The sequence below is a fragment of the Oncorhynchus clarkii genome, chromosome 6, assembly GCF_045791955.1.
Source record: "Oncorhynchus clarkii lewisi isolate Uvic-CL-2024 chromosome 6, UVic_Ocla_1.0, whole genome shotgun sequence".
In the NCBI taxonomy this organism is placed as follows: Eukaryota; Metazoa; Chordata; class Actinopteri; order Salmoniformes; family Salmonidae; genus Oncorhynchus; species Oncorhynchus clarkii.
Window position 1 is genome coordinate 64,531,890 of NC_092152.1, and position 17,028 is coordinate 64,548,917.

The 17,028-nt window shown below is 42.3% G+C and overlaps 1 protein-coding gene across 1 annotated transcript in view; it reads left to right on the forward strand.

The window, feature by feature from the left end:
- The window catches only part of LOC139411437 (UDP-N-acetyl-alpha-D-galactosamine:polypeptide N-acetylgalactosaminyltransferase 18b), an 81,954-nt gene that overhangs the window by 45,425 nt on the left and 19,501 nt on the right, over window positions 1-17,028 (forward strand). The window contains exons 4-7 of the mRNA XM_071157806.1: window positions 4,446-4,629; window positions 6,988-7,185; window positions 7,662-7,776; window positions 16,300-16,485. Of these exons, the coding sequence (XP_071013907.1) occupies window positions 4,446-4,629; window positions 6,988-7,185; window positions 7,662-7,776; window positions 16,300-16,485 (683 nt within the window). The remainder of the gene's footprint in view (window positions 1-4,445; window positions 4,630-6,987; window positions 7,186-7,661; window positions 7,777-16,299; window positions 16,486-17,028) is intronic.

Sequence of the window (17,028 nt, forward strand, 5' to 3'; positions counted from 1 at the left end):
TGCCTGGTGGTGGTGTGGAGTCATTTACCACATCTTTCGACTTTATGATTCAGCAGAACGCTGAGACTTGAACAAAGACTCTTCCAACGTGCCCATCTTCATACTGTAGGCATTTCTCTGGAAGTTTACTCAACACAGCTCATTAAAGTGTATTTAATATTCTTTGTAATTGACTGAAACCTTTGGATTGGCTGGCATTTCATCGGCTGCTATTCCCCAATGTGTGATTACTCTGAATGTAAAGATTTCCTGTCCTGTAGAGTGAATTGTAATGTTTCAGGTTAAGTCAGTGGTACCTCAGTTGTTTCACCTGCGTGCTAACTGTAACTATCTGTCCGCTGACGTCAGTTGATATCAGGTGGTTGACCTTGTGTTTCCTTCAGTTGGAGACTTGGCTTGACATGTTGATTAGTAAGCCCTTTACAGGTTGAAATGGCAGATTTGGACACTGATAAGCGCCTAAATTGGAATGCAGTGGCTGCACAGTTACATGCTATACATGACGTCAGAGCTCAGGGTCTTTACAACTCATTATGGGTTTTGAATGACTACCGTTCTGAATGTGAGCTCCGCGCACGACAAATGTTTTTCTTCTCATTAACAGAAGTTGAAGGAGAGGCAGCGTGACAACATTTCAGTTGACATATGTATATTCACTTTTCAATTCACATCAGTAACAGAACGTCATGTGCCGCAAGAGGGTTCGGCGCTCGGCAACGGACATTTTACCGTAAATATTCCTATGAACTATCCCAGTAGACTATAGCCACAACCAGTATGCTTCAACTATGCAAGCCACGTTTCATCTTAACCAGATTAAACATTTGAAAAATGGAAACAAACCACATTATACTCTTGAATAAGGCAACAATTCACAAGCATGTGCAGACAATAAGTTGGGCCAGTAACCGAAAGGCTGCTGGTTCAACTCCTCGAGCCGGTAAGGTGGAAAAAGCAAGGCAATTAACCCCCAGCAAAAACAGCTCCCCCGGGCACCGATGATGTGGACGTTGGTTAAGGCAACTCTTCACAGATGAGCTCTTCACAGATGAAAGCAGGTTCACACTGAGCACATGTGACAGACGTGACAGTCTGGAGACGCCGTGAAGAACGTTCTGCTGCCTGCAACATCCTCCAGCATGACCGGTTTGGTGGTGGGTCAGTCATGGTGTTGGGTGGCATTTCTTTGGGGGGCTGCACAGCCCTCCATGTGCTCGTAGGTCAGGTAGCCTGACTGCCATTAGGTACCGAGATGAGATCCTCAGACCCCTTTTGAGACCATATGCTGGTGCGGTTGGCCCTGGTTTCCTCCTAATGCAAGACCATGCTAGACCTCATGTGACTGGAGTGTGTCAGCAGTTCCTGCAAGAGGAAGGCATTGATGCTATGGACTGGCCCGCCCGTTCCCCAGACTTGAATCCAATTGAGCACATCTGGGACATCATGTCTCGCTCCATCCACCAACGCCACGTTGCACCACAGACTGTCCAGGAGTTGGCGGATGCTTTAGTCCAGGTCTGGGAGGAGATCCCTCAGGAGACCATCCGCCACCTCATCAGGAGCATGCACAGGCGTTGTAGGGAGGTCATACAGGCACGTGGAGGCCACACACACTACTGAGCCTCATTTTGACTTGTTTTAAGGACATTACATCAAAGTTGGATCAGCCTGTAGTGTGGTTTTCCACTTTTAAGTTTGAGTGTGACTCCGAATCCAGACCTCTATGGGTTGATAAATTTGATTTCCATTGATAATTTTTGTGTGATTTTGTTGTCAGCACATTCAACTATGTAAAGAAAAAAGTATTTAATAAGAATATTTCATTCATTCAGATCTAGGATGTGTTATTTTAGTGTTCCCTTAATTTTTTTGAGCAGTGTATATATGACGTTACCGCTTCGTTTCCCCTGACCAGCCCAGATTTAGGCTATCTGCAGCTGGTGTTGTTCTAGGCTGTAGTTGATAAGCATGAGTTGGAAAATCATGAGGCATATCAATGCATTTCTTTTTTGAGGTGGCGGGTATGGGGTCCATATAAAACAGCTCATCGCAACTCCCCAGTGAATTTGCTTATATAGTTTACTCATGTTTTCAGTCATAATTTTCTTTTGTGTGTTTATATATGAGGCGTCACTAAAGTCCCGGGTTCGAATCAAGGCTGTATCACATCTGGCCCTGATTGGGAGTCCCATAGTGCGGCGCATGATTTGCCCACCGTCGTTCGGGTTTGGCCGGGGTAGGCTGTCATTGTAAATAAGAATTTGTTCTTAACTGACTTGCCTAGTTAAATAAAAAATTGAATAAAAAATGTGTCTCTGCTTGACACTCACCATTAAGGAGATTGGGGGTAAGGCCCTGCTATAGACTAGTGTCCTGTCCAAGGGGTTTACTTGTACATCAAGCTGCCTCATGCTACAGAAACAGGAGATAGCACATGTTCCAGCTTGCACAAGCCAAGGCTACTTACTTACTTTACTTTGGGACCTGTGATGCCACCTCTGAAATCACCACATAATGTTAAAAATGTATATATCCTTTTTGTATGATCTACCATTGACATTATACATTTGGTGGTGGGGATGGGCTTCCATAGTTTACGTGGCTCAGTGCAGATAACAACTCAAAATCAGCCTCAAATATTAGGAAAATGTCTACATTTTAGCGGTTTCAAAAGTATTGCTCTAAGAGTGTTGGGCTGAACAAAGAAATTCTGTTCCCACTGCCTTGCTTCAAGGGGGGCAACTGTCAGGTGAGCGTTGTGCTCTCCCTCTGAAGGTAGATGTAGAATGTTTGCAAGATCACATTATTAAAAACAGTATAGCCAGGGTATTCTCTCAACCTCTAGAGAATCTGTCGTGGTGTGAAAAGGGTCAAAGTTGCCCCCACCACTCCTGCTAATTGGGCAACTTTTTTGGTTGTTTGAGGGATGGAAATGGTGTGTGCATATGACGAGGACTCAATGTATTTTGAAAGATGACATTTTGAGGATTATAATAAATACTGCTTTGATGTCATACAAGCAAGCCAAATGTGCACTTCACATTTCCATATCATAAAACTCATGTAATATACAGTGGTTTATGAGCAGTTGCAAGATGCCATGGCATTATACACTGGGCTGTCCTAAACAGAACTTCATTCTATGCGCACACAAATGACAATCTGCTTCTCTGAATTGCCTTGTGAAAGCCTAACACTGTAAGATCATATTTTATAATTTAGCTAGTCATGCTGGCAATAGAACAAGCTTTCAAATTATGCCCACCCTAACTCGGCTTCTGATTTGTAATGGATCGTTTTTGAATTGAGTAAACAACAGCACTTTGATGGCGGGGATGCAGGTCTGTGTTCCAAACAAAACGACTACAAGTGTGCTTGCTCTAGTTCCTCAACAGCACATCTAGGAGAGCAATAAAAAGCACCTTGTAGTTGAAGACTCTCCTTTGAGTCATAAAAGTGCATTGAAATAACTTAGGAACTGTGCAGACTTTGGAGATGTGTGTGGCCATTTTGAGACACCAGAAAGACCTCTTACTCAAACCCTTGTAATTATGTTGCATCTACCCCAAATTTCCCATGAATATTCTTATCATTTTACTGAATGTATTCAGAGTATTTACAGATTTTGTTATTAACAAATGCGGCAAAAAGTCCAGTAAATAAAATCAACAGTGTAGTGTTTGGATTGTCAGGTGAACTCTTGTGTCCTCACCTTTAGTGACTAACACTAATTTCCCCATAATCTCCAAATTGATCCCTTTTAATTGCTACCATGGTTATGCATACAGTATGCTTTCCATGTTTCTTCTGTAAGAAACATTTTAATTTAGCCCTATAGGCCAATACCCATGAGTGTAAGGGGTTAGAGAAAAACAGTCTTTGGTTGACCTCTATAGCAACACTTTACAAGCCGTGGCACTATGCCACCATTTTTATTTAGGCCCATTCATTTCCATAAACCTACAGTTTGTGTGACTCAAGCCTAATGTTGAACTGATGATGTAGTGACTTGTTGGTTTGTCGAAAAGTTAAATACTGTACTGAGGCCAAAAGCACCAACTGTGCCCAATTCCTGCTTTTACTTTCACTCTTTTGATAGAATTGCGGTTTGATTCTTCAGGATTGCAATATCCCCTCATGCACAGCGAGCCCTATGGAGCCCTACAACTGGAGGCAAGTTCTTTGGTCTAGTGATCAAAGCAGTGGAGCATGAGTGCTTTTGGCTGCCTCCCCCTACCCTTAAATACCCCAAGGTGGATAAGATGGAGTCTATTGGGTGTGGTGTAGGCTATGTATCATCAGTAGCCTTTCTTACTTACCTCAGCAGAGATTGAGGAAACTCAAGGTTTAACACATTGTGTGCATATGTGTGTTTGCGTGTGTGTGTGCCTAATCATGTGTGTTTGCGTGCATTCATTTCTTGTGTCTGTGTGTCTCCTTTTTAGATGAGCTGAAGGAGAAGCTACAGGACTTTGTGTCTGAGACCAACAGCCAGCGTCCCGGCTTCATCAAGGTGGTGCGCCATGATAAACAGGAGGGTCTGATCCGCTCCAGGGTGAGTGGGTGGAGGGCGGCCACCGCTCCGGTTGTGGCCCTGTTCGACGCCCACGTGGAGTTCAACATAGGCTGGTGAGTCACATGACATATACACACACAGTACATTAACACACTTCCTTACACTGATTTGTGAAGCATATGGGTTCTCAGCTACAGCACTCTATGGCCATGCTCAAAGCCACATTTGATCGAATACTTTTTTTTATTTTTATAAAAAAATAAAAATATTCACCTTTATTTAACCAGGTAGGCCAGTTGACAAAAAGTTCTCATTTACAACTGCGACCAGGCCAAGACGAAGCAAACCAGTGCGACGACAACAACACAGTTACACATGGGATAAACAGTCTAGAAAAATCTGTATACAGTGTGTGGAAATGAAGTAAGGCAATAAATAGGCCAATAGTGCCAAAATAATAATTACAATTTAGCAATTTACACTGGAGTGCTGTATGTGCAGATTAGGATGTGCAAGTAGAAATACTGGTGGGCAAAAGAGCAGAAAAACAAATATGGGGATGAGGTAGGTAGGTGGTTGGTTGGGATATTTACAGATGGGCTGTGTTCAGCTGCAGCGATCGGTGAGCTGCTCTGACATCTGACACGTAAAGTTAGTTAGGGACATATGTCTCCAACTTCAGTGATATTTTTTTGCGCAATTCGTTCCAGTCATTGGCAGCAGAGAACTGTAAGGAAAGGCGGCCAAAGCAGGTGTTTGCTTTGGGGATGACCAGTGAAATATACCTGCTGGAGCGCGTGCTACGGGTGGGTGTTGCTATGTTGACCAGTGAGCTGAGCTAAGGCAGAGCTTTACCTAGCAAAGACTTATAGATGACCTGAAGCCAGTGGGTTTGGCGACGACTATGTAACGAGGACCAGCCAACGAGAGCATACAGGTCGCAGTGGTGGGTAGTATAAGAGGCTTTGGTGACAAAAGGATGGCACTGTGATAGACTGCATCCAATTTGCTAGGTAGAGTGTTGGAGGCTATTTTGTAAATGACATCGCCGAAGTCAAGGATCGGTAGGATGGTCAGTTTTATGAGGGTATGTATGGCAGTGTGTGTGAAGGAGGCTTTGTTGCGAAATAGGAAGCTGATTCTAGATTTAATTTTGGATTGGAGATGCTTAATGTGAGTCTGGAAGGAGAGTTTACAGTCTAGCCAGACACCTAGGTATTTATAGTTGTCCACATATTCTAAGTTGGAACCGTCCAGAGTAGTGATGCTAGTCGGGCAGGCGGGTGCGGGCAGCAATCAGTTGAAGAGCATGCATTTCATTTTACTTTTGCCTCCTGAGGTATAGCTAAGAGTTGCCAGTGTGGTGGCATGACATGTCTATGATGACAGTGTGGCAGGAAGTGTGTGAGGCCTACTGTAGGCCCTACACATACTTCCCTGGGGTACAACGATCATTGCTCTGACAGAGTTCTCATACTGTCGAATTGTGGTCTCAACAGCCTGACCCAAATCTGTCAGGGCCGTTTGAACAGCATCCAAAATATTTCTGTTTTTAATTCGGTATTAAACCTACATAGCACAAATGGCATCCCTCAGGAATGCTTTTTCCTAGATGTGCACTTGCTACAGGCCGATTCATTGTTTCAGTCTGAATACTTGGCAGGAGTGCCTACGCACATGGTTTGTTCAGAATACAATAGATTCATTTTCCAAATCAGCTTCTACAAACTAATCTGTTTTTAGTGTCACACACTAGATGGGTGCAGTGAAATGTGTTGTTTTACAGGGCCAGCCATAGTAGTACAGCATCCCTGGAGCAAACTAGGGTTAAATGCCTTGCTCAAGGGCACATCAACAGATTGTTCACTTTCTTGGCTCAGGTATTCGAACCAGCAACCTTTTGTTTACTGGCCCAATGCTCTAACCGCTAGGCTACCTGCCACCCTGTCTCTACTTGTAACTATTGGTATATAGCTAATCCAAGCCTTTACTGAGCATGATTGCACAACTATTGTATACTGTTTGCATTTGTTTTTTGTGCTCATTTTGAGAAGTGAATCATTAACACATCTATGCTCTATTCTCACATTTCTTTTTTTCCCAGTGGCTTAAACTTTACATATATACATTTTAGTAATTTAGCAGACGCTCCTATCCAGAGCGACTTATAATTAGTGCATTCATCTTAAGCTAGCTGGGTGAGACAACCACATATTACAGTCATCGCAAATACATGTTTCCTCTAAAGTAGTTATCAGCAAAGTTTGTGCTAGTAAGATAATACACATTTTTATATTTGACATTTTTGGACCCTTAGTTACAATGGACCCTGGATCTTTTTTAGGGGTTGTTACAGAAAGTTAATTGCAGAGTTTTTATTTATTGCACATGGTCCTCATTTACATGTGTAGGGTAGGTAATTGAGCTTCTCATGTACTCAAACTTAATTGCATTCTACTATGTGTTTGAAGGGCTGAGCCTGTTCTCATGAGAATTCAGGAGGACAGAACACGCATCATCTCTCCGTCGTTTGATAACATCAAATACGACACGTTTGAGATTGAAGAGTACCCACTGTCTGCTCAGGGCTTCGACTGGGAGCTGTGGTGCCGCTACCTCAACCCACCCAAGTCCTGGTGGCACCAGGCCAACAACAGTGCTCCAATTAGGTAGGTAGAAATATGGGGACTTATGAATATATATTCTTTCAGATCTTTTGTATGCAGGCAGAATGTGATGGTTGCATTGTTTCATAACACCTGTTAAAACATGCAGTGTGTGTGTTCTGATTTACAAGGCAAATGCATACATACAGTATACATGCCAATTAAGTATCCAGGTGTATTAGAATATACTGTAAGTAATGAGAACACAATATTATTTTGATAGAGATATACATTTTATTTGGGGTAACAGTTTGTACAAGATACCAAGAGGATGACACATGAAAGTGTAAAAACACTTATTTCCTCTTGTAGGACAAAAACAGGATATAACGCATTGAAATATACATTGATTGATTTAATTTGTTCATGCCTCCAAGTTATTATTTTTTTAGTTCAGTAAAGTATCCAGTAGGTCGACTAACACATGTAATACATCTAATCTAATACATGTTGTATCTATTCCATGTGTGATGGTGTAGAAGCCCTTCTCTGATTGGCTGCTTCGTGGTGGACAGGCTGTACTTTGAGGAGATTGGCCTGCTTGACGAGGGGATGGAGGTGTATGGGGGCGAGAACGTGGAGCTGGGCGTCAGGGTGAGTAATAACGCCATATCCAGCAGGCACAGGGCATTGTTCATTTAGGTAATGGCTCTGATCCTGGAGAATTAACAATGATAATAATCCACACTGTTTTTGGCAGCCCTACCTTTTTATGTAAAGTGTCCTCTGGCTCAAAGCGTTGTGCGGTCTGTAATTAGAACACATTAACAATGTATAGTAAGAGGACTAGGAGGAGTTATACCACCCCCAAACTCATTTACATTTTTTTCTATTTCAGTCTTTAACGGCCCCCTTATTTCCTAGCAAAGAAAAATGTCAGATTTAAATCAACACCTTTTATACACTTCAAAGACTGCTTTGGGTTGTGCCAGTTATATTTCTTCGTGTTAATCTTACGTCATATTTCCAGACTGTCGAGCATACCTCCAGTCAAGTATATTCCCTGTATGTGTGAGTGATGGTCCATTCCCCTGCCTCAGCTCTCTCTCTGAGGCAGACTCGGTGTGATCTCAGCAGTACAATGAGCAGATGGGCCAGAGGAGGCACGACTTCCCCAGGGAGGTCTAATAATAACCCTGCTATACTCACTGTACACATACCGCCACTAAAACCGCAATCAACTCCAACAATAACACCCAGAGACGGGACAAACAGTCTTCCTCCAGCTGTACCTTTTAGATGACAGTAGAGAGAGAAGAGCGAGAGAGAGTTGATGCCAAAGTGGGGAAATATCCATCCTCTGTAATGACAGATGTAATCATCAGTCACTTTTTAGGAAAGAGGAGGGAGATTAGTCCCATAAGTCATTTTCCTCCAAAAAATTACATACTTTTAAGATTTGGGGCTTGATAATGGCCCCGCTGATTGCTTTCTGCTGAAAATGTTGGTGATTTTTATCACCTACATAATACATCAGTGTCCTGCATACTGCTATGTACAAACAGTTGATGAATAATTTCAGGTAACAACCTCTAAAAATAGAGACAAAGGAAATCTGTGCCTCCAGATGTGCTGCTTGAACCCCGTGCTGTTTTAATGGCTGTGGTCTGTATCTGGACTGAGTCCTATAGGAAGTGACCCCTGGTCCTTGGATGGAGGGTTAATGTGGCGTAGCCTGCAGCCCTTGTCTGTGTCCTGGATGTGTGGACTGATGGGAGGCATTGGTCTGACAGAAGGAGATGCAGTGAATTGAGAGCTGCAGGACTGGAGCCCATAGATTCCCTGGAACTGATCCCAGATCAGCAAGCGCACTGAGCTCCATCAGGGCCGGCCTCGTGTAGCATATTGGTCCTGCCTGCGGACCACCTGCCTGCACACACTCGGACTGACAGCAGAACAGCGCTAAGGGACATACACAGAGATACTCACACACAAGGCCAACACTGCTGCACAGAGCAGGTGACCTCTCTGGTCTAGGCTTGGGCTTAATCTGTAGGGGGATGTCCTGGGTGTATCAGGATGACAGCTGCACCATGTTCACATTCTGTCACTGGAAGAAAATATACAAGGATCATGAAATGTCATATGAATGGTATTTACAATGAATGGTGTTCATTTATTTAATGTATGTGTCTTAACGTAATCGTCCCCTGTGTGCTGCTTTAGCTTGCAGAATGTGTTGCTAGGGAATGGAAATAGAGGAGCTAGAGGGCACGACATGTTTCTGTCCTTTCTGATGAAAAAACCCAGCTGTAGACGGCGGCAAAATCGAAATGATTTTTCTGAAAGATAATCCCTCAAATTTAATTTGGTAATTAAACACAAAGCAGAAATGTACTTTGTTGTGCTAGATGGTGAGAATTAGGGTTTAATATTTTCCCGGTATTTTACAAATGTTCCATCCTGAGCATAAATCACTTTTCACCCGGGTAACCTGGAATTTCCCGCCAAAACCGGGAGTGTCATTCAAAAGCATTACAAAGTATATAAATTGGCCTATGTCTGGATTTGATTAGAGCTTTGATCGAAGAATTCAAGCCTGTGCCATTAAATCAATTTTATGAGCCCTACATTAAAGACATGCCCAAAAAAGCCCAAATGATTGTGCCGTTCAGTTTCTTGGCAATTTCTTGCATGGAATAGCCATCATTTCTCAGAACAAGAATAGACTGACAAGTTTCAGAAGAAAATTCTTTGTCACTGAACAAATACTGATGCTCCAGATACTCAACTCGTCTAAAGAAGGACAGTTTTATGGCTTCTTTAATTAGAACAACAGTTTTCAGCTGTGCTAACATAATTGCAAAAGGGTTTTCTAATGATCAATTAGCCTTTTTAAAATGATAAACTTGGATAAGCTAACACAACGTGCCATTGGAACACGGGAGTGATGGTTGCTGATAATGGTCCTATGTATGTCTATGTAGATATTCCATAAATAATCTGCTGTTTCCAGCTACACTAGTCATTTACACTAGTCATTTAAAAATGTGATGTGATGTGATTTTCTGGATTTTTTTTTCTTCTCATTTTGTCTGTCATAGTTGAAGTGTACCTATGCTGAAAATAACAGGCCTCATCTTTTTAAGCGGGAGAACTTGCACAATTGGTGGCTGACTAAATACTTTTTTGCCCCACTATATACCTTGCATAATATTTTCCCTTAATGTTATTAGTCTACCTCCTCTTTCTCTCTATTTTTGCTTCATTCCTTCCTCACTTTTAACAGTTACATGAAATAAGTTTTGTTGTCCTTCATCATTCTATTGACAGAATTAGATGGAGAAGGCTTTCACTTCTCTTCATGAAGATTGAATGATGATGAGTCTGAATAAATAACTGCTATAACCTACCGCCATATCGCGTTCACTCTTCTGGCTGCTATATTTAACATTCAGCAAACAAGCTTCTATCCCTCTTTGAATAGTCTATTGGTATAAGAAAAGCTAATCCAGCAAACTATTCTAGTCTAGATTTTCCTGCATGGAACTCCAAGAGCAAAGGAGCATTTTTTAAGGAGAGACCAGCGAGCACAGGTACGTGTGTATCGCGCAAGAGACGGACGCTATAATTTAGAAGCTTATTATGCATAACCCATCATTAATTAGCTAAATATAAGGCTAATACTGCATTGAATGTATTACCTGAAGATGTAGGCTATGACATCTTCGGAAAGTATTCAGACCCCTTTATTTTTTCCACATTTTGTTAGGTTACAGCTTTATTCAAACATTTTTTATTTATTTTTAAAATCCTCATCAATCTACACACAGTATTCCATAATGCAAAACATTTTTTTTAGAAATGTTTGCTAATTAAAAAAATATATAAAACTGAAGTATCACATTTCCATAAGTATTCAGACCCTTTACGCACCTAGGCAGGGATTACAGCCTCGAGTCTTCTTGGGTATGACGCTTCAAGCTTGGCACATCTGTATTTGGGGAGTTTCTTCTATTATTCTCTGCAGATCCTTTCAAGCTCTGTCAGGTTGGATGGGGAGCGTCACTGCACAGCTATTTTCAGGTCACTTCAGAGATGTTCAAGTCCGGGCTCTGGCTGGGCCACTCAAGGACATTCAGAGACTTGTCCTGAAGCCACTCCCGTGTTGTCTTGGCTGTGTGCTTAGGGTTGTTGTCCTGTTGGAAGCTGAACCTTCGCTCTGGAGCAGGTTTTCATCAAGGATCTCTCTGTACTTTGACTCCATTCATCTTTCCCTTGATCCTGACTAGTCTCCCAGTCCCTGCTGCTGAAAAACATCCCCACATCATAATGCTACCACCACCATGCTTCGCCGTAGGGATGGTGCCAAGTTTCCTCCAAATGTGACACTTGGTATTCAGGCCAAAGAGTTCAATCTTGGTTTCATCAGACCAGGGAATCTTGTTTCTCATGGTCTGAGATTCTTTAGGTCCCTTTTCGCAAACTCCAAGCGGGCTGTCATGTGGCTTCCGTCTGGCCATTCTTCCATAAAGACCTGATTGGTGGAGTTCTGTGGAGATGGTTGTCCTTCTTGAAGGTTCTCCCAACTCCACAGAGATATTCTGGAGCTCTGTCAGCGTGACCATCGGGTTCTTGGTCCCCTCCCTGACCAAGGCCCTTCTCCCCCAATTGCTCAGTTTGGCCATGTGGCCAGGTCTAGAAAGACTCTTAGGGGTTCCAAACGTCTTCCATTTAAATAGGATGGAGGCCACTGTGTTCTTGGGGACCTTCAATGCTGCAGACATTTTTTTTGGTGCCCTTCCCAGATCTGTGCCTCGACACAATCCTGTCTCGGAGCTTTACGGACAATTCCTTCGACCTCATGCCTTGGCTTTTCAACTGGGGGACCTTATACAGACAGGTGTGTGCCTTTACAAATCATGTCCAATCAATTGAATTTACTACAGTGGACTCCAATCAAGTTGTAGAAGCATCTCAAGGATGATCAATGGAAACAGTATGCACGTGAGGTCAATTTCAAGTCTCATAGCAAAGGGTCTGAATACTTATGTAAATTAGGTATTTGTTCTTTTTATTATTACTTTGCAAAAAAAATCTAAAACCTGTTTTCACTTTGTTGTTATGGGGGTATTGTGTGTAGATTAATGAGGAAAATCTGTATTTATCCATTTTAGAATAAGGTTGTCGTAAACAATGTGTAAATAGTCAAAGGGTCTGAATACTTTCCTGATGCACTGCAGATATTATATATATATGTGTGTATATACAGTGCCTTGCGAAAGTATTCGGCCCCCTTGAACTTTGCGACCTTTTGCCACATTTCAGGCTTCAAACATAAAGATATAAAACTGTATTTTTTTTGTGAAGAATCAACAACAAGTGGGACACAATCATGAAGTGGAACGACATTTATTGGATATTTCAAACTTTTTTAACAAATCAAAAACTGAAAAATTCAGCGTGCAAAATTATTCAGCCCCTTTACTTTCAGTGCAGCAAACTCTCTCCAGAAGTTCAGTGAGGATCTCTGAATGACCCAATGTTGACCTAAATGACTAATGATGATAAATACAATCCACCTGTGTGTAATCAAGTCTCCGTATAAATGAACCTGCACTGTGATAGTCTCAGAGGTCCGTTAAAAGCGCAGAGAGCATCATGAAGAACAAGGAACACACCAGGCAGGTCCGAGATACTGTTGTGAAGAAGTTTAAAGCCGGATTTGGATACAAAAAGATTTCCCAAGCTTTAAACATCCCAAGGAGCACTGTGCAAGCGATAATATTGAAATGGAAGGAGTATCAGACCACTGCAAATCTACCAAGACCTGGCCGTCCCTCTAAACTTTCAGCTCATACAAGGAGAAGACTGATCAGAGATGCAGCCAAGATGCCCATGATCACTCTGGATGAACTGCAGAGATCTACAGCTGAGGTGGGAGACTCTGTCCATAGGACAACAATCAGTCGAATATTGCACAAATCTGGCCTTTATGGAAGAGTGGCAAGAAGAAAGCCATTTCTTAAAGATATCCATAAAAAGTGTCGTTTAAAGTTTGCCACAAGCCACCTGGGAGACACACCAAACATGTGGAAGAAGGTGCTCTGGTCAGATGAAACCAAAATTGAACTTTTTGGCAACAATGCAAAACGTTATGTTTGGCGTAAAAGCAACACAGCTGAACACACCATCCCCACTGTCAAACATGGTGGTGGCAGAATCATGGTTTGGGCCTGCTTTTCTTCAGCATGGACAGGGAAGATGGTTAAAATTGATGGGAAGATGGATGGAGCCAAATACAGGACCATTCTGGAAGAAAACCTGATGGAGTCTGCAAAAGACCTGAGACTGGGACAGAGATTTGTCTTCCAACAAGACAATGATTCAAAACATAAAGCAAAATCTACAATGGAATGGTTCAAAAATAAACATATCCAGGTGTTAGAATGGCCAAGTCAAAGTCCAGACCTGAATCCAATCGAATCTGTGGAAAGAACTGAAAACTGCTGTTCACAAATGCTCTCCATCCAACCTCACTGAGCTCAAGCTGTTTTGCAAGGAGGAATGGGAAAACATTTCAGTCTCTCGATGTGCAAAACTGATAGAGACATACCCCAAGCGACTTACAGCTGTAATCGCAGCAAAAGGTGGCGCTACAAAGTATTAACTTAAGGGGGCTGAATAATTTTGCACGCCCAATTTTTCAGTTTTTGATTTGTTAAAAAAGTTTGAAATATCCAATAAATGTCGTTCCACTTCATGATTGTGTCCCACTTGTTGTTGATTCTTCACAAAAAAATACAGTTTTATATCTTTGTTTGAAGCCTGAAATGTGGCAAAAGGTCGCAAAGTTCAAGGGGGCCGAATACTTTCGCAAGGCACTGTATACATATATATATATATATATATCTATATATCTATCTAACAGAATGAGCTACTATATTTTGGATGCGATTTGAAGCCTGGTGGAGATGTGTAAATTAGACACGCATTCAGTCTCTATATTGCTGTAGCATAGACTATGCAGCAGCAACTGTAGGCCTTCCTGTCATAAGAAAAAAAGTTATGATGAAATGATAGGTCTACACGCATTGTGAGACGCGCTGTCTGTCCACACCCTGAGTGTTGATTTACCATGCAGAGGCCGTAGAGAAACCAGGTTTAGACATTGCATATAATTTAACAGTTCCATTTCATGCTGTTCACATGAATTATTTATTATAATTCACCGGTAACCGGGTTCCCGCCATTCAACCCCATTGAGAATGTATGGCTTTGCATACATATTCTTTAATAACACCTGCACATTTAGGAAAATCAACACATACTGCACAGAATGAATATTAATGTAGCCTATGTGTCACACAGAAGTAATTTACTGAGCATCAGGTAAAAACAAAAAGTTAAGTTCCCATAGGCTTTGAGACTGTTTCACTATATTAGTTATTGTAGGCAGGAAATATTCCATAGATTCCAAAGGCACTTACACGCTGTATGTTGTGAACTGCTCCGTTCAACATCCTATTCACAATGTTGACGCAATAAGCCAATGGCTGGAAAACTGTCATAACACACCCTCTGTGTATACACAGCTCCTGTATCATGAAATGCAATCTTGACGACATGTAGGAGAGAGAATGAGTGGGTTGTGAAATGGTTTTCCTGAAGGTTCACCTGAGGTCATGTGTCTGTAATCTGTCTGTCTGAGGTCATCATCTCTCTGTATCTGGCGTGTCCATACTCTGCACAATGCCGTAAGGGCTGAGAGATCAGAGGATGATGATGAGAGCAGTTTTTGAGGACCTTTACTGCACCTCTCCAATCAAAGAGTGATGAAGATTTCTGTCTGTAGTGTATTAACACCAGTTCACTCAGGTCAGGGGAAAAGATCGACATACGTGACTTTTTCACAGATGCCTGTTTTGCACCTTCACTTTGTTTAGTAGAATCTCCAGATGGGGCAATGGGACTGTGGGTGTTGACATTGCCAGTTGGTTAGTTTGCCATGGAGAAATGAGCACAGCAAACAGAGGCGAGGAGGTGACTCTGGAAAGCAAGACTGAACACCTCTGTGAGAGAAAGTGACAGAGTGCCTCGTCCTTGGAAGTAGATCACAGCACAGCAGTCACAGACATCATCAATTACATGACTTGCGTCATTGAGCTGTATCACTCCCATAACACTGTAGTCTGACTGTTGTGGTCTGTAACTGTGTGTTGTTCTGTGTGCACTTGTTTCTCTCTGTGTGTGTGTGTGTCCTGTTTCGTATCCCCTGATAGACGACTTAGAGATTTCTGTGGCTGTCCCTGAGTGCCATAAGTAGATATAGGAAGGTAAACTCCTTGCAGACAGCGGGAGCCGATCTACTCTCCATGCCAGTTCATGCAGTGCTGTGGGCAGCAATGTAGGAAATGATAACATTACGGAATGAGCATTACCTTTCCAGAAAATCTATCAGAACTCTGGAACAACATCAGAGCTTTGAAGTACATGTTTGCACATAGGACCTGATAAGAGGAGATGTGGAATGAACGTCGGTGTGCAGGAATTCTCAGAATGGAATGTTAGCCCGTTGAAGCCCGGTTAGATGTCAGTTAGTGCTGTGCTGTGGTGGGAGTCAAGAGGAGACAAGAGGCTATGAGCTCTTCAGGGCCAGAGATAAAAACAGGCAAAGCACAGAGCCACAGGGGACAAAGAGCAGAAAGTTTTATCACAACACAGTGAATCGCAGCATTACACTACGTCTAAGAAAGAACAGGAGATATGGCCATATTGTAGGAATGTTGTTACTGACATACTGAATTCCCCCTCTCCCTTTTTCTCATTCGCAAACACTCTCTCTCTCTCGCTTCCTCTTCCCCTCTCTCTCGCTCTTGCTGTCTCTCTCTCTCTCGCACTCCTAGCAGCCATTAATCATGACGTTAAGCATAAGGCACTGGGACTCCAAATGTCATCACATATCAGCAATTAAAACTGTTAGCCCACTAAGTCAGACACAGCATGTCAGATGTCAGTGAAGACATGGTGCTCCTTTTTGATGAGGCTTCTGGCACCCTCAACACCTCACAGTACTATCTGGATGAAGGAGTCTCCAGGTTCTCCTGCTCTGGGTCTTTTCCTGCCCGGCAACATAATTAACCAAGCTTTGCTCTGTCTTTTTATGTGTAATACCAGGTGTGGCAGTGTGGGGGCAGTGTGGAAGTCCTGCCCTGTGCCCGTATCGCCCATATAGAGCGTGCCCACAAGCCCTATACTGAGGACCTGACGTCTCACGTGAGACGGAACGCCCTGAGGGTTGCGGAGGTCTGGATGGACGAGTTTAAGAGCCATGTGTATATGGCCTGGAACATCCCTCAGGAGGTGAGTGTTTGTCAGCTGCTAACTGAACCAGGGCTACTGAACCATGTCTAATGGCGGGTGGGCAAGAGGTCAGGGTGGGAATATTGTCTCGCTAGTGGGGATTTGTAAATAAAGAGTGATGTATAGTGTAATATGTTAGTGTACAGGTTTAGGATCTTCATTTGATCACCCTGTTGCAGGAGAACGTTCCTACAATGCAGGACATTTGAAACTTGTAGAGTATTTGAGGTTTAAAAAGGCTTCTGACGTTTCCACTTTGACATGTCAGACTTAATTTTCCCTTATGAAAAATGTCAGCCCCTAAAAGAAATGTGCATTAATTATAATCTACATAATGAACATTTTCTGTTGCAGCAAACTGGCTCAAATTAAGATCCTACACCTGTATTGTGAAAAGAACTGTTACTAAAGTTATTTTTGTAGATCCCAATTTTATATGGCATTGTGTGTGTATATATACAGTTGAAGTTAACATACACCTTAGCCAAATACATTTAAACTCAGTTTCACAATTCCTGACATTTAATCCTAGTAAAAATTCCC